This window comes from Carassius gibelio, chromosome B6 (genome assembly GCF_023724105.1).
Source record: "Carassius gibelio isolate Cgi1373 ecotype wild population from Czech Republic chromosome B6, carGib1.2-hapl.c, whole genome shotgun sequence".
NCBI classification, from domain to species: domain Eukaryota; kingdom Metazoa; phylum Chordata; class Actinopteri; order Cypriniformes; family Cyprinidae; genus Carassius; species Carassius gibelio.
The window spans coordinates 9,352,320-9,375,664 of record NC_068401.1 but is presented as its reverse complement, the minus strand read 5'-3'; the positions used below and the strand labels follow the sequence as shown (position 1 = coordinate 9,375,664).

The window sequence follows — 23,345 nt, the reverse complement described above, 5'->3', positions numbered from 1 at the left end:
TTTTAAAACAATCAGGATCATTCAATATTTGGTTATTAATTTAAATAAATTGCGATTCTTTTTTCATTCTACAGGATGTTCAAGAATAAAAATCAAGCGCAGATTAAAATCATTTATTTTTTTTCTTTCATTTCCTTTCTTTTTTCATTGAACATCTACAATACCATCCAAAACATTTCACTCAGCAGTTGCTATATCTATACCCCTATATAAGTAAAATGAATAGGTCAATACTTGGTTTTCCTTTCCTTTTTTTTGTTGGCTAAAGACTTGCTACTCGTAACTGCACCATTTTATGTCTAAAAAGCTTACAGCCTATACAGGTTATGAGATTAGCAAACATACATAATACATTTCATTTCACCAACTAGTTATGAATCAAATCCATTAATTCAGGTAAAAATAAAAAATTAAAATAAAACCAGGTCCACTGATTTTTTTTCTAATTTTAGTGGCACAGTTTCAAAATAGTTTGCGCCAAAGGATAATATCGCCAAATATAGAAAACAAAAATCTGAAAACATCTCAAACTAATAACACACATTAGGGCAAGAAAGTTAAAAGAAAGACAATTTTTTTTTTAAAAAAACTGATGCATGTACTTTCCCTCCATCTTTTCATCTGAAACAGTCAAATAGAAAGTAGGGGATTTTGAGAAATTATTCATAAGAGACCTTTATAAGGTTCTACACACAAAGTTTCATAAAACTAAAACATATATTGGTTTAACTCACTAATCAACAATCATGACTTTTATCACTCAATCATTCAATGGTGGCCCTGCCCATGGCAGAATAAGAGAAGAGTGAGAGAGGAGCTACTGCATTTAAACAGCACTTCCTGAGATTGTCTCACTGCTGATTTGACTTTGGTCTGGATCTGTGCACAGCCCATCCATACATGTGATTGAGACGAAGAGGAGGGGAGGAAAAACTAATGGAGAAGAGAAACATGCATTACAGTGTCACGGATTAAACTTTTTTTTTTTTTTAAACATTCAAATATACATTAACTAAAACTTAAGACCCCTGAACAGTTTAATGTGGTTACTGAATTTAAAAAGCTACAAATACGAAAAAAAAAAAAAAATCCTGCAGTGAGCATTGGACAAAATTAGCAGTCATACACATCACTGATTTCCTCTGAGGTCCTGAGTTCCCTCTCTTTTACCAAAGTGGACATGAGTTTGGATTACGGGTACACTATGAGTGCTGTAGCAGGTATATTACGTGGAATCATACCCGAAATGTATAGGCATAAACACAAGCATCACATACAGATTATCATTAAACAAACATACAAAGAAAAACAGACAGACTTAATAACACATACTGGACATGAACAGCGATTCTGAAGCAGCACACTAACTCTGAGAGCATAAAATCCAACCTGATTATTGTCACCAGCATCTACAGCAGATGAAGTAAAAAATAAATAAAAAAATAAAACCGAAATTGTCAAAAGCAGAAACTACAAACAATCTGATCACTAGAAAACACTAACAAGACTTGCACTCCCAAGGGACAGGAGGGCAAACTCTGTTTTGCTCATCTACACAAATGATTTCTATTCATTCTTTCAATAAAGCAGCTTGATCTTTCGGTTACTGACAGACCTAGCCTTCAGAAACACTGGACATCACAGATGACATGACATTTTACAAAAAGACACACCAACTCAAAAATCACCAGGAATATACACCGCAACGTCCAAATCTTCTTTCAATGGATGTCTAGTACGATTTCATCCATTCTTCATGACAAACTTCTTGTTCGTTCTCTCAAGTTTCCTTCAAACCTACACATTGCCCTCTTCTTTTGTCTGAACAACGTACACACATTTGTTTTCCAGGTTTAGACTGGGGTGGGAATCTACAGGCACCGCATCATTTAGTTTTGATTCAGTCATGAAGCAATTACAACACAATGGCATAATGTGCACAACTGATTTGCTTTACAAATCATGTGATGCCCTTAATACCTGCCTGAGAGCTTTTTAAAATGACATGCCAAATATCAACAAGTTTCCACCATGTTTAGGTTAATACATTTTTTAGAAAAATAAATAAAACTCAGACTGCTCGTATTAAATTAATTTCAAGAATTAGTGATAATGGAGATATGACTTACTTTTTCTAGTCTCCAAATCTCAATTTAAAAATGTCCTGGTCTTCCAAGATTGTAGGAACCTTGTATCAATATCTTGTTTCATCTTTTCACCACATTTCGAATAAATTAAACAAACAGTTCTGATTCACTGTGCATCGATCATTTTTAGAAGCATCACATCTGAATCAAATTTTTCCCCAAGCCCCTTTTAGGACTGGTGCAAACATAGGAAGAAATTTAAAAAAAAAAAAAAAAAAAAAAAAAAAAACATGCCTCATGGACTGGTGGGGTGTTGCCATGCTGTCTTGGTGTGATCTGCTGCATATTGAGAACATTTGCTGGCTTAATTTCTAACCAACTATCATTTAAAGATATCATATGCATTTAAAAAAAAAAAAAAAAAAAAAAAAAAAAAGTACAGCATTGTTCACTAGTGCCAGGACCTTTAACACTCCAAATAAAATCAAAACTCATTCACAAGCTAATTAACTGTTGTAAATCACAGATAACACAGGAAGCATAGCCTCCATTTCTCCTTTCAAGTATAAGAGGTTTTTCATCTTAAATTCCTAGATTTCTTCTGTATTTTTAAGGAACAACTTTCCAGATATCACAGTCATTTGGAAAGCAGAGGGTCCTTTGACAACACAGTGTGACAGTCCAGTTTTCATATGTTGATTTATATATAGATATTTATATATATATAGATTTATATACTCTTAAATTTTATATATAAGTTGTGTATTTAAGCATACACACAAGTGTGTACGTGTTTTGTGGGCATACGAGGCATTACTTTGGTGATCTGGGTGGGATGTTTTGTTCTTTTCCACTGCGTCTGTTATACCCCATCTGTGGAGAAGAGCGCCGACCCTGTAGAGGGCGTCTCTGTTGCTCTCTGAGTTTAAAACCTGATCCTCTGAGGCCGTTACCACGTTGGTGGCCAGTCTGCTCTCTGGACGTCCGACTCTCGTTTCCTTTCTCCAGTTTCTCACCAGGACTGCAGCGGGACGACGCTGGGCCTTCCGCTTTGTTGACACGAAGTTCACGTAGTGGTTGGTTTGTGGTGGGAGAAGGGGTGGGACTGGGGCTGGGCGGGGCAGCTGGTGCAGGGGGAGGGTCTTTGGGTGGCCTCTGACACACCTCCGCATAGCTCAGCTTCCGAGGCTCCTGAGGGGCGGAGTCCAAAAAATAAATAAATAAAAACCTTCAAGTTAACAGACATCACCATTCCGACCTTCAGATGTGTACGAGTAAAATGATGATTTACAATTTAACACATGAATGCATTTACCTGGACAGCTGCACTTGTTAGGACAGGTGGTGTAGATGCAGTGCTTGAAGTGCTTGACTGGCTGGGTGAAGGTTTGGGGGCAGAAATGGGCTGGACATGCGTTGTAATCACCAATGCAAGGTCCGGAGGCGTGTCAGAGACATGGACCTCTTTCTCAGCTCTCTTCACTTGATTTGACGTACTGTAGAGAAAAATGCGATTTGAATCAACCTGCTCCTTTTTGAACAACGTTTCAATTATATTTTTTAAATGCATTAATAAAAAATAAAAAAAAACGCATTAATAACCAATAAATGGGTATTACAATTTATAATTATATAATAATAAAATTCACAATTCACTAATTAAAACCTAGATAAATAATAGTATTAGTAAAACTATTCTTCAATGAAAATGAGATTCTTTAACATTGTTAAATTCTTCAAAATATAAGATCCTACTGTACATGCATGTGTGTACCTAGTGGTAGGTGTGTCCTGTTTTGTGGCAGGAGGCTTTGGCGCTGGAGTAGAGGGTCCAGTCGATTGAGCTTCCACTGGACATGTCCCAGGATCTTGACCGACATCTTGCTTACTTGTTTCCGGCTTAACAAATGGAAAAATGGTAACCTGAGTTATATCTGAGATTCTCCGTGTAATAGCAGAACAAATGTAAATGAGAATAAATGGTTACAGGAAATAGTTCTTACTGCCTTGTCCCTGCTGATGCCCTTAACTACATCTGCCATGCGATTTTCCAACACCGACTCCATTTGTACGGTCACACCTGGTAGACGACTCGGGACACCTCCTGGCAATGGCGGGAAGCTAGTGGTTGCGAGGTCAAACTTAGGGGGTGGAGCTTTCACTTCAGATTCAGGATTTGGCCTCTGTGAAAAATGAAACCCAAATGAAATGAGAAACAAATAATGGAGCATGAATGGGCAATAAAAATGAGGTACTTCAGAGAGCCATGTAATAAACACGAAGGACTTACCGTTCTTTCATCATCTCTTCTCCTCCTCATGCCACGATAGCTTCCTCTCCTAGACACATCACAAGTTGTTAAATACAACCCTATCAGCAAACCTGTCACCATTCACTGAACACGCTCAACAGATGACCCTCAGATCTCATAATCTTACCGCTCACTGGGACAGGAGTGACAGAGACTTGGAGGAGAGAGAGAGAGAGAGAGAGAAAGCAAAAGAAGAGGAAGGAGAAGTGATCAGAGAGAAGATAAAGAACTCAAAGCCTTCGCATCAACCCCTGCTTCCCTCTATGCGCTTAATGGATCATCACTGGGTCAAAACAACCAAATCTGCTGCTCAGTTAAATTCATAAAACATATTTTTAAAAAACGGACCTGGCCCGGCTACTGGTGCCGAGGTCTAAGTGGTGGTTCTCTCTGGGGGAAACTGGCGGTTCAGAGAGCGGGGTGAGGGTGGAGGCAGTGGTGTCTGAAGTAGGCGTGCATGGAGGCTGGGGACTACCGGTACCAGACGAAGTCTCTGTCAGCTGACACACGTCAGCACGAGGCTGTGGCTTTACATGATTCCTGCACATAACACAAAAAAAAAAAATCAGGTGACTGCATGTAACCATAACCGACCCTCCAAAGCAAAGCTGAGTAAACAACTGTGGAACAGATCGTTTGTCCAGCTGGGCTTTATGGGTGGTCTCTCTGGCTGTGAACAACAAGCATCACAAATGGAGGTGATATACATAGCGACAAGAAAAATGGAAAATGAAAAATTTGGTTGAGAAGTTCCTGAACAGCAACATTTTCATTTTTTTGCAGAGGTTCTCCTCCTTAGCAGCACAGGAAAACTAAACCAGCAGATGAACCAAAAGGCAAATATAATTCTGTAAGCCCTTCATTCCAAACTTGTATAATCCTTATTTTAAAATGTTTATTTATACTTTTTTTTTTTAATGCACACAAGAGAAAATAATAAAAAGAAAAGGAAAGAAAATACTGATGTATGAACTTTCCCTCCATCCATTTGTCTGAAACAATCAAGTAGAAAAGTAGGGGACTTTGAGAAATTATTCATAGAAGACCTTTAGAATGTTGTTTAAAAAAAAATAAAAAAATAATAATAATAATAATAATAATAATAACAACAATATTGTACAACTTACCTGAAAGACTGTTCTTGATTCTAAAGTGAAATATTTTAACATGGTAAATACTACCAGCACTTGTTACAACTGCCCCTAATCTTCCTTAGTGTAATATACCGCAATTGTTTCCCTGCAGCCAAAATTATGCACGTCTCATTTGTCATTAAACCTAATTTGGCAATAAATGCGCCACTGGCTAACTTGTCCTGTAGATCTAATAAAGGCAAACCCATATGCAGATTTTAAGAATTCATGTACTTTCCCAAGACGCCATCAGGAAACTCTCATACACGTAGAGCAACAGATGATACATGCAAGGACAGGGTCACATGACAGATCTGATGACACTGCACAGACATTAATTCACAGTGAAAGGCATCATGTATCAAGATGCAGCTTTAGCTGAGTCATGATGGTAAATAACTATGGATTGCTTACTCATAGTTGAATAGCACTAAATGTTCTGGTTATACTTGAAGCGATGTGATACAGCCAAGCCCTTAGCTATAACGTTTGTCTAACGTAAGCCCAAACATTTTAATCCCCCCAGGGCAGTTTTGGCATTCTAATCTTTAAAGCAGTTTGCATGGTACATGGACATGCAAAAGATGATAATTTAAAATGAAGAAATGCTACAGTAAAAGCAGAACACATCTACCTGAAGGCATTGATTACATTCTTTCTGGAATAAAGTGGAAGTCTAGAAAGTAAAGGAACAAAGTCATTGTGACTCCAGTGAATCATGAGAGGAAATAAATGTAGGTAAACCGCAATAAATTTCTCAATTGAACAAAAAGTACAGTAAATTCAATTGGAAAGGATGCACAATAACTGAGGAACAATTGTAATTTGCTGAAGTATTAGAAATAATTTGCACAATCACCAGAATTGTTTATTTGTCTGTGTTAGTCATCTCCAGTGGTATAACAGGCAACCAAGCAATACTAAGGTCATGAGTTTGACTCATTTTTATCAATGTATAGCTTTAAATGTAAGCCAATTTGGACAAAAGTGTCTGCAAGGTTTGGTTTTATATCCAATTCATTTGGCAAACATATATGAAATGCGGCAAAGCAAGTTAATGTCTACAAAATGGTTCCACCATGACCTTCATAAAGTCAGATTTTTTTTAAAAACCAGGAGCTGGGATATAAAATTTCCATGGTTGAAGAAACAATCTATTAAGTTTTTGGCAGAGAAGAAATGGAACGGACTAAAAAAACAAAAAATCTTCAAACAAAATGTAGGTTTCAGGATCTTACCGGTTGCGGGGGTAGTTGCGCGTAAGGCTGATTGGAGAGGAGCCAGTTTTGTAGTTTCCTGCTGTGCCAAAGCCATTAACAAATGTGCTGTTGGGAAATGGAGCCTGCAAGATGAATCAACAGCCGAGATTAACCCACACATTTGCAAAACTACTACAAATTGAATTCACATTTTTGTGACACATGATCAAAGCACCACTTTACATTGTGAGATGCTAAATGAACCAAATAACTGTTGCCATGGTAACCATTTGAAAATGCTCTGCAGCGCTGCCTGATTACAAACTAGGAGACCCACTGTGACTCCATCAGCTTACCTTCAGCCTTCATGACTGCAGTACAAAAAGTAACAAAATAGAAGGCTAACATTAAAGATACTTTATTTGACGAGTCACTTTCAAAGTGACTTTAAAATGACTGGAAATGAACTGCTACAATTCTCATTTATTGCAAATCGTAAAAGTGACCCTCAGATCTCATAATCTTAACGCTCACTGGGACAGGAGTGACAGAGACTTAAGGAGGAAGAGAAAGAAGAAAAGAAGGAGGAAGAGAAAGAAGAAAAGGAGAAGAAAGTAAAGGAGAAGAAAAAGAACTCCCAAAATCTTCTGACCACTCCCTGCTTCCCTCTATGCGCTTAGTTTATCATCACTGGGTCAAAACTTCACTGCAAAAGTATACACTGTACTGAACCATACTTGTAGTAGTAATAAAAGTAATAATAATAATAGTAGTAGTAAATGTTGAAAATACCGCACTCTAATAGGGCCCTATGAAATCAGTTTATGCTCCTAAATTAATTTTTTTTTTCCAAATTCCATTATTTCTATTTAAATTTTTCTATATTCATTTTTTTCCATTTTAATTTTTCTCCAATCCTTTTTAATAGTTAAATGAAAGTTTATTAATCAAAAAGCAAGTCTAATTAAAATCATGAAACGTACATTTTCACATCAATTTAATAAAACTAACAAAATTGACATGTTTAGGGCCCTATGAAATGTTACATTTTTTCTCACCATATCTATTTATTTGAACGCTTAAAACAACTTCAGCAACAAACGTAACCCGGAAAACTTTCGGCATGTATGCTTGCCAATAACCGATTGTTCCAGCAATTAACTATCACTGCCGATTAATCAGCAAAACCGATACATCGGTCAACCTCTAATTTTAATAGTGATAAGACTTGTTTCTTGAGCACCGAATCAGCACATTAGAACAGGTGGAAGTGTTATATGGGGGATTCTCACCAAATCCTTTGATTAATTATAACACACCACCACAAGATTAAGTTCTTACCAGTGGTGTTTCAAAGTAAGGTGTCGGTGAGGGGGTCCATGTCTGCGGCAGGAGGCTATAGAGAGGATACTGCTGTGGAGGCTGGTACATCTGCTGCAGGTAAACAGGAGACGAGTACTGTGATGGAGTGGAATAAACCCCAGAGTCAACGGCCCCAAAACCGTTCTTAGCAAAAAACGTGTTTATGGCCTTGATTCGAGCCTGCCAACACAAACACACAAAGAGACACCTGTATTAAAACCAGAACATCTAAAAGATCATTGATTATAGGTTACACTCAGTTGTGAAACTAAAGGGAGACCACAGATGATAAGTCAGTGTTTACATAAATAAAACAGTACATGCACCTCCCTAAACCAGCAATTACGGTTATAAATGTCTACCAGTGTCTCAGCAGGACACTTGAGAGAAAATTCCCTTCATGTGGCACAAAAGTATCTCATGCATTACTCATAGAGATTTCTTTAGACTATTTATAGATGTGGTCTGCACAAGATAAAATTCATTTTGTTGTACAAGTTAAAGCAAGAGACTTTGACCATAGACAAAAACAGCCTGGTTTATGAATTATGTAAACCCATACACTGTCTGTGGGGTCTTTCCTATTGGTTAAATATTGATGAGATAACCAATCACTGATTGGTTGAAAGAACAGAGGTCAGAGTTGAGTACTTCAGAGAATCCTGTTAATCATCACTGCATTGGTAGTGGTCAAGGTTAGACCAACTGTATTTTAAGTATTGGCCAGGAATGCACACATTCAGGTAGCTTAAATTGCAGTGGACCTAACAGGAGAGATGGCAGCACAATGTGCACTCACCATAATTGGTTTGCCCTGAAAGGTTTTGACTTCCTCACGCAAGTATCTGTAGGCCTGTAAAACAATGTGACCAAAAGACTTTAGGCATCATTAATGCAATAACAGCAGAGAGAATGTATTTATTAGTGCATCAGACAATTATTGCAGCAGTTACAATGTTTTAACCCTTTCTAATTAAGCATTTTTCAAATGGATCAATATAAAACACATAAAGGGAAAGGACCATATTTAATGAATAATTATAATGGCAAACAAAGTTACCCATAATACAGATTAGAAAAAGTCATAAGCCATATTACAGGAAATAAATTCAGGCAATTATTACTCGCATCATATGATCTAAATAAAAACAAGTCTAAAAAACAATATGGTGGCACACCATCCTCACATATGATTTTTACCAAATATTTATACAGACATCTATTCCATGAGAAAGGACATATGTGTGCATTTGTCAATAATACCTGCTGAGCATCAGTGTCAGACTGGAATGTGATGTACCAGTTGTTATTGTGTGCAAACTCCACACTGATAACCTTAGGACATTTTTCACTTTTAAACAAGGCCTCCACCTCCTGACAGAGACAAAAGCATCAGTCAGCAAATCAAGAGTAAGAGAAAACTACTGACAAACAAGAGGCCAGATATCCCTCAGATCTCATAATCTCACGGTCATTAGGGCAAAATCCACTGTACTGAGAGACAGAAAGGGGGGAGAGAGAGACAGGGAGAGAGAGACAGAGAGAGGGGGAGAGTGAGACAGAGAGAGAGCGAGACAGAGAGAGAGAGAGAGAGAGAGAGAGAGAGACAGCAGCTCAAGACATTTCTCAACAGCAGCAATGGTTCTGGATCCTTCCAAGCGCGATACTGATCATCATCGGGGTAACCACATTAATGATAACCAAGCTCTATCATATACAGCCACAAGAGAACCATAAGGTGTGCTCTCACCTCTACAGGTGTGGTCTCAGGAACCTCTCTGAGGATGATGATGCATCGCTTGTGGTTTGGCCGTACCTTCTCACCCTTTTCATCCACCTGCACCATGGGACAGGCTAAGGAGGACAGAAATTAAGGAATTTAAGCATTGCAAGGCATGAACAAACGTTGAAACTGTGGTCAGCTTTTGTTTGTCTTACCTCTTAGCACCTCAAGTATCAGGTCCATATCAGTAGTCAGCTGTTTGACCCCCTCCATGCTTGCAATAGTCCAAATAGGGACAAACTGATCACTGTCCATCTGAGACATCAAGTAAAGGTCCTTGGAGAGATTCTCTCTGTAGGAAACAAGTGTGATGAACAGATGTTGAACACTTGCAGTGATGTTCACTGAAGAGTCAGTGTGCATAAGAATTTCTATGGATAACATTTTTGGGTCCCACTTTATATTAAGTGGCCTTAACTACTATGTACTTCCATTTAAATTAATCATTTGGTACAGTGATCATTGTTTTTACACTACCTTTAAAATAACTGCATGTAATTACATCTGTAATAAATTTTTGTAAATATAATTACACTGTTCACCCATCCCTTACACCTAACCGCACCTCAATAGCAGCAAGTGATTTGCAATACAATATAAACACAGTAAGTGCATTGTACTTTTTTAATCCAAGTACATTGTAGTTAAGGTTCCCTAATATAGAGTGGGACCAATCTTTGAAGATTAGGTGTATACAATGGGAAAACAGAATTTGAATGTCTGCTTTGCTGACTAAAAGCCTCCAATGCGAGAGTTGCAAATTCCATTGATGGAGTACTAAATACTATCACAACACTAAAGGACTCGTTTGCTTAAGTTTACACATGCAAATAGAAAAAAAAGGCCTTGAGAACTACAGTTACTTTTCAAACTAGACAACTCAGTAGGTTTCCTGAACAATTAAGTCAACTATTTTGTGATATAGAAGGCTTCTATAATACAGATGGTTTCAGTTAACCTTATTGGACATTTTTGGCAGTGCAAGAAATGTCTCAAGATGCACTGAAAAGTTGAACTTGGTCTTAAAAAACAGCCCAAGACATGTATGAATGTGTTCGCATATAACAAGTGTCTTAAAAGTCTTGATTTAAAAAAAAAAAAAAAAAAAGAGATTAACACTCAAAAGCACTGCTGAAAAATACCAAAACTTACAGAGGATAAATAAATAGAAGTGACTGATATCTGGAACAATTATCAGCAAAAGTCCATCCAACATGTCATTGAGTCTAATTATTGGTCAACCACTGATTAGAACCAAAAAAATTAAAAATTATTATTAACTCCAGAATGGGTTATTGAACAATTGCTGACTTTCCAATTAGTCACATAACTAGTGTGCAGATAAGTTTTTCTGTTTGGCTGATGTGGTCGAAGCAGGACTTTTATTTTGACAGCCCTGAGAGTAGGCAGCGACTGAGCGCACAATCTTTCTTGTACATAATCGTCGTTAACAGTTCTGTCTAAAAGGAATTAATCGTGTATACAGAAAGTATTACAATCACTTTTATATAAGGCCTATTAGTAATAGAAAGGCAAAAATTATACTTTCAAGTTTGCCGTCAGCATTACACTGCGACCAAAATGACTGCCTTTGCAACCTTTTGAAATGATTTTTATGAGGTCGCAAATGTATCACTGATTATTTTTGTTTGATTATTTTTATTATTTTGCTACCTTAGGTTTTAGGCAATATGCTATTACCACAGTGTTCTGGTGTTCAGGGCTCATGCAGAGACGCGCTTCAAAGATTTCTTGCTTTTGTACCGACAACAAATACATACAACATGTGTCAAAATACCTGTCTTGGAAAGTGTGTTCGAAAAGTCTGTGGTTATGTCTTAAGTGAAAGTAAAGAGTTGGAAAGAAACCGGATGTGTATCCTTATAATGGATGCACGGTCTCTTAAAGTGGCCGCGCCTAATTTACTAGATCTGCTGTCTTTAATGTTAATCCAGGAAAATGAAAGTAAATCACTCACTGCTCTTTATTGAATTACTTTGTTGTTTTAACAAGATTTTATCCACAGTCAAACAAAAAATTGGATATAATTTATTATATTGTTTTACTGGTGGGTGTGGGACACTAGTTCATTTATGTAAGTTAGTATAGCAAGATACAGCAAACTGTGAAATATTATACCCAAAAATTCTTCATACTGTAGACAACCAGTGAAATTGATAAAAATAAGTATATATTAAATTAGGGACCTGACCATGTTTTGCTTAAGTGTTTATTTCTTTAATTGCTAATGCAACCCTTTCACACCACAGACTGAACAAAATTAATCACTGCTTGGTAATTGTTCAACAAAGTATGTATAGTTGTAAAAATATTGTCATACTGACAGATGTCTGAAGTTTTGGTTGATTCCATTACATATCTTTCTATCAAAGTTATCTGACATTATCAAGATGAATGTGTTCTGACACAGTTTAACTGAGTTTTGTCAATTTATTACCAATTTCTAAACTATAGCAAATATACTGTGATTATGTGAGAAATGTTGAGGTGTCTGAATACATTTTGGTTTGACTGTGTATTTTATTTTACCTTATAGTGAAGACTATGCAGTGCTATTTTAAATTAGTTTCTGGACACTTACAAGCTTAAAAAGGAAACATTGTGTAAATAGCACAAATAAATAGAACGAACATACAGTAAATATTAAACTATTTCAAACAGTACAATTTGCACCAGGGCCCCTCTAACCCCAGCTGCGGCCCTGGGTTAAAGTACCAAGACGGAGCAGTGCACTGTGTGTACTGTAAGAAATAAAACAAAGCGGCATGTGGTTTAAAAGATGGCAAGTAAAATAAAAAGCACATCTGTATGTAATACAGTTTTATTATGATGCAGACCGGCTTACTATAAAAAGTTTGTGCAACCAAATTATGTTTTGCGCAAGTAACTGAAAATGTTAGTCGCGCAAGTGCCACCAGTGGAAAAGGTTAGTGTAGTTCCCTGATATAATCTAAACAAATCTTTGAATGACTAATTAACATTTAATTTCACAAACCTTGCAAACTTGTGAAGTGTGCATTTTTATCCAGCATGATCACTTGCTCTCTGTGTGATGGTCAGTCTGGGTGAACTGAATGCTTTAAACTATAAACTTGTGATTTCAAATTATGCTGCGCTTTATGCATTTGCCCACTGTCATATTCATTTCGTTTTCACTGTGTGCTGTACGTAAAATGAGGGATACCCTGACTTTATTTGAAAAATATGATTACCAATGCACACAAACTTCCCAGAATACAGAGTGCTCTGTTGGTTACAGTATTTACTTTATTTATATTTAATAAATATTTATTTGTAAACAATACTGTAATCTACAGTATAAATTAGTTTTTTTTACACATTTTTAAGTCCATTGTCAAATTATTTTAAATCTTAAAAATTGATTTTTTTTTTAATTATACCACCCCCAACTTTCAAAGATATCGACAGTCAAAAAAACATATTGGTCAACCACTACACAAAATAATTAATTTACATTTGGCATCCAATGACCATATTAGGTTGTAATAGCAAGTAGTTATATATATATATATATATATAAAAAAAAACAAGACATTCAATATTTAGGTGAGCTATTTTTTTTAAGCATCATAATTTCAAATTAATCTGTCCTTATTTGGCAACCGGCAAATACAAAACTGACAAATAAAATGGCTTCAATCGGATCATCTACATCAAATCACTTCCAATATCGTAGGTCCATTATGAGATTGCATTTAATTATTGAATGAGAATTTTCTCAAGCAAGAGTAAATACAGACTGCTCTACTGTGCAGATAATTATGATTTTCCATTCATCTCTTAAACAATTATGTAATATGGCGGAGCAGGTGTTAGCACGTCTGGGCGTAAAGTGGGCGTTACCTTGAGAAGCAAAATTCCAGCTGCTTCTTCAGTGACTCCTTCAGACTCTCTTCAGACAGCAGGGGCTGCTCCTCGACTGTCTCACCCTCCACTGAACACAAAAAATACACACCCACCAATGACAATCAGCCAGTAAGCAGCATTGGAATGGAGTAGAACTGAAGTGTGACAGTGGGTGTATGTGACAGACCTGGTTCATAGAGTGGGTAAGCCAGTTCTGCAGACTCCATGCCATTCAACATGCTGTTCTCCATAGGAGGGGCTGACTCAGAGTCACCATAGCCAACACCATACTCACTGAAACCTACAGAGAAGAAACGATAGTAGTAAATGAGTTTGAAAGCTTACTGATCACTTATCGTGTAAGAACAGCGATAGGCCATTTAACCCTCAGATCTCATAATCTCACGGTCATTAGGGCAGACACACTCTACTGAGAGAACAAGCAAGAAATTTAGCTTGAGAATTAGAGAAAGAGACCGAAAAAGAACAGAATGGAGAGAGTGAGAGAGGAGAAATGAGAATGAAAGATCTCTACAGTGAGAATGGTTCTGGGTCCTTCCAAGCGCGATACTGATCATCACTGGGTTTTAGCTAACTTTAACATAACACTACAAAATGGTTGTAGCTTCCAACAATACTTGCAATGAATCTAGCCATTTCCCAAGTAGATGAACTAGTGTGTGGAAATAAAAATCTCTCAAGTTCTCCACAACACAAATTTTTTCCACATTTATTTACAGTACTAAACAAATGGCAATCAAGATACATACCTTCCGACTCCTCAGTGGAGACAGTATCTGCTTGTGGCCAATGGCACGTCTCTGTGGCTGCCTCTGGAGCCTGGGTGGTTGGTGCAGACACTTCCTGCCACACTTTAGCATTGGGATTCAGACCGGCCCCCTTGGTGGTCACCTTGAAGACAAGGTTAAACAAATTCTGGGTTAATACAGTACAAATTATTATACAGCTAGATTTACACATCAAAACTGAATAAAACTATAATACTATCAAGTAGAAAATTGCTTATTTAACTACCCATTATCATACATCAGAAATAGATAATCTATCATATAATCTATCATAGCACAAATTATTCAAAGTTCATGTTTAATGAACAGGCAACAATGTAGTTAGGCGTCTGTGTATTTGGCAAATAGTTATCCACCCTGTTTCACAGTATGGTGGGAGTGTAACTACAAAAAAGGGAGAAAAAAAACAATCCTGAAAAACTTGTGTTCAGAATAGACATTAACAGCATATACTTAAAGCTTGCTAGTCACAGCTGTTAAACAATCACTGATAACGGACAAAACTGCAAACACTTTGGTAACAACTTTGCAAAGAATCTGACTTGAATTTCTCAATTCACAACATGTTAAGTGATTACAAACAAGATAACATTCCTCTCAATATCATCTTGCATTACCAAAAATGCAACAGTGGGCTACAATGATCAATGGGTTTATTTATTAGTAACAATGGTGCCCATTCAGGAATACATAGATAAATTATTGTAAATAATTTGACAATTGCATTTTTGCAACTTTTTTCCAACCATTCACTCAGAAAGAAAAAAAAAAGATTAAAACCTACTTTTATAGTCATTTTTTACTGGAGGGGGGTCTCAATGGTTAACATTCAAAGTTTCACATGACACGCTGAAGCACATATTTACGACACCGCTTCGACCTTGCAGTAAAGTAAGAGTCGAAATGTGTAAAATATAAGTTTATCTTATCAAATGAAACTACAGTCACAACCTTGGTGAAGGACGTCTGAAGAGCAAGGAATACAAACACCACAGGACAGGCACTAACCAATAACACACTTGACGAGTTTAAAACCAGAACTGTGCACAACTTCTCCCTCTGACTTCTCTTTACAATATTGCACTCGATCAGGGACGAACCTCATTCACAAGACCTATTATCTGTTACCTACCCGACGCGACACTACAGGCACACAGACAGGAGGTTTTAAATAGTCAGCCTTTCACCCATTTAATCTGATTAGCCACTCTGATAAACCAGAGCGAGAGTTTAGAGCAAAGAGCTACAAACCTGCACCTGAAACGCAGCCCGGTTAACCTGACTAGCGCTTTATTGGATTTGGACGGGTTAAAGTTATTTTTGAACTAAAGGATAAATTAAAAGCTGAGACAATTCGTCGATACCTCCAGTAACTTGATGCGGTCTTCGCTTTAGATTTTATCCGCACTGATAAAAGTTACGTATTTTGCGCAAATAAAATACTCTTGCTAAATAGCTAACGTTAGCATTTGTTGCGCGCACGTGGATCTTTCGCTGTCGACGGTCAGTTCGCGTTCGCATAAATACACTCTTACATAGTAGCTTAACTAATCTTGCTTATCGCTAACTACTCATTTTGAAGTAAAATAAATTATGACTGCACTGCAAAAGCACAAAAAAGTATTATCCTTGTTGAACTCATGGCGGGCGCCATCGAGCTGAACCCACGCCGCAAGGTCTGAAGAACCTTCCCGATCGCCAGAATGACCTAATTAACTCACCTCCACAAACAACAGCATGGTCTTCTCCTCCGACAACGTTATCACTCGCTAGATATCCAGTAGGCGAATTAATCTAGCTCACAATAACCGCGGCACCGGTTTTCCACCTCTTTCCGTTTAAAGCAAAAGTGCAAGTTCACAGCCAAAGAGTTTCGCGGCCACTCATCATCTGCATCAATCCCCTTTGCTCTGCGTAAGCATCTACACTGCGCTTACCGAATCTGATTGGCCGTGCGCTAGTCTTTCCTTTGCCTCTTTTGTGATCACGTGCAGTAGCACGCTTTGAATATTTCCCGCCCACCGTTATGGGATTGGTGCGTGCTGGAATACGTCATAACGAATCTCTGTATGATTGGAGCGGGTTTACGTCTGTCAAACTTCTGTTCAAGTTACAGGAACTGTAAGCTCTGCCACCGAGATCACTGCTGAGCACGTGGCGACAGCTGAAACAAGTGCAGTACAGGCCTGACAAAAAAAATGAATGAATGAATTGATAAATGTAGTTAAAATGAACAATTTCCAAATAACGTTACATTCTCAAACAATTAAACGGACTTTAAGGGTGAAATTTGTGTTGTTGTATGACACGGTGACTAATTTCATTGTGTCATTAAGCACCGAATAGTCCTAGGAACGCCCAATTCAGATCACGGACAATCTGGAGGTTGGATCTCAATGCAAATTCAATGATGAAGACTAAAACTATTCAATACTATCAATACTATTTAGGGCAGATAAGGTGGATAGTATGCACATTGGGAGGCATGGTAAGACTTGACAAAAACTGAAATTGCCATACAAAGTCGTCTAGAACTTTCTAATAAGTGCTTTAATAGTCAGTCAGACAAAACATGTATGTATGTTATTTTACTCAAAACAATATTAAACAAACAATACTTCATGTATATGTTATTATTTAGGAAAGTCCATAGTTTCCCAAAAGTTACATTTTCTACTGCCAGAAATGTAACTCTGGGAATCTTATAGCTTGTCGGAAACCAAAGTGAATTTTTTTTTTATATTCTGAATTTACAAAGGAAAGTTTAAAAACAGGATTTCAAGCATGGGGCCAAAGCAAATATCTTAGGTAGCCTCGAAATTATATAAAAAATAGGGGGTAAAAGCATTTAAATAAGATACAACTAAGAAACAAGATATTTCTTGCTTTAATACAATAAATATCTTGCATTAAAGATATGCAAGATATTTTAAAAAACACTCAAATGCATTCGGTAAAGTTAGCCTTCTTTTAAAAGTATAATTTCTAGACCATGCAAATGAATAAAATTGTAAAATGTCATTTACATTTTTCTAGTTTTGCCAAGCTCTGAAATATTTTTCATGGTAGAAATTTTGAATACAAGCGGTTTTTAAAAACACTTATTATCTTTGAACAACTAAACATTTACAACTGGACAACAGTATTAATGTGATCATGAATATGAAAGTGTGATGTGAGAATGTGACTCTTTAATGATGTTATTGTACAAACTTTATTTAGGAATTATTTATCTTTCCTAGCATCTACTCAGCGACAACCTAGCAATGCCCCAAAAACATGCAGAGCACTCTATCAGCTGCATTTATAAACAACTCTGAAAACTTTAGCAATTGTCTAGCTAGGCAGGCCTACATTCCTTGAAATTTCAAAATCTCCTTTCAAAGCAATCTTTGAAAACTTCCTTTCATTCAAAGTTTGTTTTTGCTGTTTATAATTAATAGAAATTTCTCCCGACTGACAATCACTTTTTTTATGCTGTCATTGTGGTAAGTGATAATTCAGATGACTGAATGCCATAATTAACAAAGTGTAGCACAGTGAGAGCACGAGAAAGAAAGAACGTAAACATGTTCAACTGGAAAAGTCATGGGGCCTTGAAATATTGTTGTGGACAATGGGGGGCCTTGGAGTCGAAATGCCTGTAAATGATTCTCACAGGTTATACTGATTTCTGCATATTTATGAAAGATAGAGGGACTCCTGCAGAGACTTCGCACATCTAGGACAGAAACTGGAAACAAAACCTCAATTCGCTTCATATTGTTGCAAGTCCACATCTGACACAAATATCCTTTTAATATTATTACCACATTATTACCAATGCATAGCATCGCTGCATCATAATGGTGCTTTTATAGGTAAAATGGAGGGTTTTATGTAAAAGCTGACTTTCCTCACCATGTTAAAACATTCATTCCAATGACGAAACCTCTTAAGCCTCTTTAATACTCAACATATGACCACTGCCGTCATTCATATAGGAACGATACAAGAATCTAAGCCAATCTTTAACAGCAGTAGGCCTATGATAATATACCTGTAATCAAACGCGTGTCACAGCTAGAAAGTAAATCATGTTCAGATGGAAAAACATACTGCTTGATTTGTTAGACAAAAATATCAGCATTGCTTTATTTGACAACAATTTAATACATTTAATTTATAATCAGGTTTTAATCATTTTTAAAATGCATTTATTTTATCAATATAGATTATTAAATGGAAATGCTTTTCTTTAACCATTATACCCAGTATTATTACTCAAGCAACATGAAACAAATAGTAAGCATGGTTAAAAAAATAATAATTATTATTATTATTATAACCCAAAGCAAGCTGTCACGTGGTCATGATGTACCGTGACGTGATGTAAGTTTAATTAATTTCCAAATGACATAAACTCGTAGTTATAGAAAAGTAGTCAACTATTTAACTTGTGTCACGCGTCCTGAAATCATTGCACAGTTACAGCAGAGCTCCGCCGACCAGGACATGAACACGTGCTGTGTAATTTATGCGCAAACGAAGCATCGGTGGCAATATATTTAGTTTAGCTAGCCGACTAGCCAGACTCAGCTAACTTAATATTTACAGTAACTAACAATTTCAGTGGATCGATAACAGTTACTTTTGCAAATGAACTGACATCTGGTTAGCGCGCAAGGACACATGTAACGTTAAGTGAGTTTGTCAACATATTGCAAGTACATACTGGTGCTTACCATTTCGCTAAACAGTAGTCTAAACACGTTTGTTTCTAAATATGGACGTGCTCCATTAAACGAAACGTTACCACACGGTAACGTCGAGCTTAGGGGGAGGGTTAAGTGCCGATTCAGCACCACAGGCCTGAGCTCACCATGCCGCCTTGGTATTCGCCGGTTTTCTCCTCTTGATCTCGGGCGACTGATCCCGTCTCGACCTCCTCCTTCTGTTGCGCTTGGCTGCTGCTCTCCGAAGTCATCGGCCGCCTTTGGCTGTGCGATCCTCGCCCGATCCGCCGCTCCTCTCCTCCTCTCGCCGGCTGAACGCAACAAGCGCTCGCTCTCGCTAGTTCGGGTCGGTTTGTCTTACCGTTTCAGAAACTCAACGAATGAAGGAAGGAAGAAAAAGGATAACTGACGTTTGCAAATCTATCTTCAGTAAGGCTCTACTTAATACAGTAATAAGCCTTAATAGGCACCGGCGAACGTTTCTGTTAGACGGTAGACATTCACCGCCACCGTCCCGACAGACAATGCGAGCAGCACCCCCTCGATCGCGCTCGCTCTTCCCTGGCAACAGAGCGCAACACGCGCTGCGCCGCATAGCGACAGACGCGCAGCGAAACCGCAGCCGGGCAACTGTCTGCGAACCATGACACAGCGAATAATACACATGTAATTACAGCAGTCCTCCATCTACTGATGACAGCTCTTTATTATATTGGTGTCATTAGAGATTGATTAATGTTTATGCTCTTCATTATGAATTTTAAATGTTTTAGTGGAGTACATACTGTGAAATACTGCAATTTCAAACTATTTTCTATTTGAATATATTTTTTAAAATGTAATTTATTCCTGTGATGCAAAGCTAAATTTTCAGCAGTCATTTCTCCAGTCTTCAGTCACACGATCCTTCAGAAAACATTCTAAAATGCTAATTTGATGCTTAGTTATTATTAGTAATGATTCTTCTTAAACAGTTTCTGCTGCTTAATATTTTGTGGAACTTTTTTTCTGGATTATTTGAGGAGGAGAAAGTTCAAAAGAAGAGTGTTTATTTTAAATTAAATCTTTTGTTTTATGTTTTACTGTCATTTCTGACCGATTGTTTGCATATTTGCTGTATAAAAGCATTACATTTACTTTTAGTCATTTAGCAGACGCTTTCATCCAAAGTGACATACAAATGAGGACAATAGAAGCAATCAAAACGAACAAAAGAGCAATAATATGTGCTAATTAATTTCTATTAAACACACACACACACACACACACACACACAAACCCCAAAGATTCGAATGGTAGTACATCATGGTGTCTGCTTAAATATTAAGCAGCACAACTGTTTTCAACATTGATAACAAGTAATGCTTTTTGAGCAGAAAATCAGCATATTATAATGATTTTTGAAGGACCGTGTGACATTGAAAATTTAGCTTTGTATCACAGGAATAAATACAATTTTAACATATATTACAATAGAAAACAGTTATTTTAAATTGTAATATTTTACAATGAGTGTTTTATTTTATTTTGATCACCTTGGTTAGCATAAGAGACTTAATTAAAATCAAAAAAATTTCAAGATTGTAATTGTTTACAAACTTTCAACAAGTACTGCATGCGGGACACACACACACACACACATCAGAATTCTAAATAATATTCATCAGAGATATACACAGAATAAGTCAATTTACGTAAATATAACAAATGCTGTAGTGTAAGGTTTTAAATGTCAACTTTTAATTTTTTTTTAAGCATGGGTGGAAAATTGTACATAAACATTTTACAGTAGAATATTTCTGCTCTCTGTGACATGGAGTAATAACTCATCTGCTTGGGACAACAAATCAAGCTATTTTTTTTATTGTTTTAACACATAATAACACAAAATCCTAGTAATGAGATACTTGTACATTTCTGTACATTGGCTTTTAGAAAACCAATAACTTTTCCTTGAGCTGATTTCAGCTGTAAATATTTGCATTCAAAATATTTGATGTATTAAAAAAAAAAAAAAAAACAGCAAATGTTTGCCACAAAGTAAATCTCCTCCAAAGACATTAATCCCAGGGCTGGGAGGCTTTGTGGATACAGCCAGGCTGTGCCCAATGCTTCAGTTGTTCAGTAAACATGAGAGTGAAGACATGCAACAGAAAAATTGATTAGTTGTTTGATACAGGCAAAGTGCTGGACGTCCTTCTCCTCCCCGAGGAGATGTGAACATATTGACATCAGAGCAGTGGTTCTCCATTTTAAGGAATCAGAATGGATCCATCTAAAAATGCTGAATGCTCAAGATCTCCTCAGAATTTTCTGCCATGCTGCTTGAAAGCGTTTTAGGCTTTAGTGGTGCCAGACTGTGATGCCTGTTGGCTTTGCAGCTGCTGAAGCTTCATATTCATGACTTCCACGACAGCTGTTGAAGGCAGATGAAACTTGTATGAAATGCATATATGATTTGTGCAATGGTTTTGTAAAAAAAAAAAAAAAAAAAGTAAGTGAAATCACCTTGTTTCATAGCATGTTTTTCTTGAAGGGCAGGCTGAATTTTCTCAATTTGTTTAGTAAGGAAGTCAATTTTGCGCTTAAAGAACTCTTTGCCATCCTCGACATTCTGAAAAGACAAAAAAATTGTGACACTTATTTGGAAATGTTTTAATACCTTTATACAGATGAGCAAAATCTTGGCTCACCTTCTCCACAAAATAACCTGTTCCGACATCCACTAAGACATGATCCACATCATTCAGTTTTCCAGGCACATACATCTGCAATGTGTGTTAAGGGAACATCTTATCTGAGATGAATACAAATGAATTACATAAACACCGAACTGTCCGTGTGATTTTTTGAGGCTCTGGTAACTTCTGAGACAACATTATTCAGTCATCTCTCAGCTAAGCTGCTGAAAGGATACAGAACTGGTGAGTGGGACAAGGAGTTCTTTTCCTGAGGAGGGAAAAAAAGGTTAAATGAATTCAGTGAACAGATTAGATTTTGCTGAAGATGTAACAGTGGAATAAATAATTTGATTTAAAATTAGTATCATATTAACTATAGCAGTAATACTCACCTTCATTGCTTTTGTTAAGTACATTCAAACTGTCCTTGGCCTCCACATATTTAGTTTGGACAACTTTCAACTGGCCTATGGATGATGACAGGAACTCCGTTTCCTAGAAAACAAATTCATGTCATTATGTTTGTTGATCATGGCTTCATAATTCGCAGTTTACTAAGGGGGAAAAAAAACAAAAAGAAAAAAAAAAGTTTATCCTGTGCAGATTTGGCCCATCCTAGCAAAACAAAAAGGAATAAAACTAAATTAAACAAATCTGTATTTAAACTAAAATACACAAGAAATAATTTTGCTCATTATATATTCGTGAAAAAAACGTTTAAGGGAAAATTTCAGCTAAAAAACGTAACTCAAAATTACTTAAGGTAGAATGTTTTTATACAGCTGATTGACTTTCACCATTCAGTTTCATTCCATTCTATGCAAATGAATGGTGACTGTGGCTGTCATTCTGCATGTCCTTTTGGGTTTCATGGAAGTCATACAGATTCATTAGAACAAGAATACTGAAATGTGGCTGAAGTATCGGTTTAATGGTTTATTACCAGCAGCACGCGCGCAGACAGCGTGACAGCAGCTTCGTGCACTTCACTAAAACACGAACTGATTAAATCAGCGCATACTGCCTTACAAAATGAAATGAGATCATTGTTACCTTTATAACACAATTTACCTGATCAAGTTGAGTTTTCAGACCTTCTAATTGAGGAAGAGATAATTCAGTTAGATTCACCGCCATGTTGACAATAGAATAGGGAGAGGAAAGCTTCCGGGGCAACCGGACGGTCTTTTAGAAACGGTTTTGTATTTCAATAAACATCATTGAACAGTATTTTAAAAACATAAAAAAAAAAAACAAATCATTCAGATACTCTGTAAAGCTCACAAATATTATTGATGACTTTTGGTATTTAATAACGTCAGTTAAAAGACTGGAATCACCCTGTAACATCATACAGTGCATCAATAATTTTACTTT

At 36.8% G+C, this 23,345-nt stretch overlaps 2 protein-coding genes across 3 annotated transcripts; both read right to left on the bottom strand.

Moving 5' to 3' along the window:
* Window positions 1–98: 98 nt before the first annotated feature.
* larp4ab (La ribonucleoprotein 4Ab) lies at window positions 99–19,841 on the bottom strand. Of its 2 annotated transcripts, none has more exons than XM_052558132.1 (16): window positions 19,434–19,841; window positions 14,534–14,675; window positions 13,951–14,064; window positions 13,761–13,851; window positions 10,031–10,167; window positions 9,843–9,946; window positions 9,356–9,466; window positions 8,892–8,945; window positions 8,072–8,272; window positions 6,770–6,873; window positions 4,747–4,938; window positions 4,378–4,426; window positions 4,091–4,270; window positions 3,862–3,986; window positions 3,403–3,583; window positions 99–3,278 (listed from the first exon to the last, which is right to left on the bottom strand). In XM_052558132.1, exons 1-16 carry the CDS (start codon window positions 19,536–19,538, stop codon window positions 2,901–2,903), a joined length of 2,268 nt encoding a protein of 755 aa, XP_052414092.1. In that variant the 5' UTR covers window positions 19,539–19,841; the 3' UTR covers window positions 99–2,900. The 2 variants fall into 2 exon arrangements, with proteins under 2 accessions (XP_052414092.1, XP_052414093.1); XM_052558133.1 differs by lacking the exon at window positions 19,434–19,841 and adding an exon at window positions 16,294–16,535.
* A 1,164-nt stretch (window positions 19,842–21,005) lies between these two features.
* Window positions 21,006–23,152, bottom strand: LOC127959135 (prefoldin subunit 5). The gene is made up of 6 exons (XM_052558136.1): window positions 23,040–23,152; window positions 22,361–22,463; window positions 22,205–22,236; window positions 21,981–22,055; window positions 21,796–21,901; window positions 21,006–21,703 (listed from the first exon to the last, which is right to left on the bottom strand). The coding sequence occupies exons 1-6, from the start codon at window positions 23,103–23,105 to the stop codon at window positions 21,624–21,626; spliced, it is 462 nt and encodes a 153-aa protein (XP_052414096.1). The 5' UTR covers window positions 23,106–23,152; the 3' UTR covers window positions 21,006–21,623.
* Window positions 23,153–23,345: the final 193 nt, after the last annotated feature.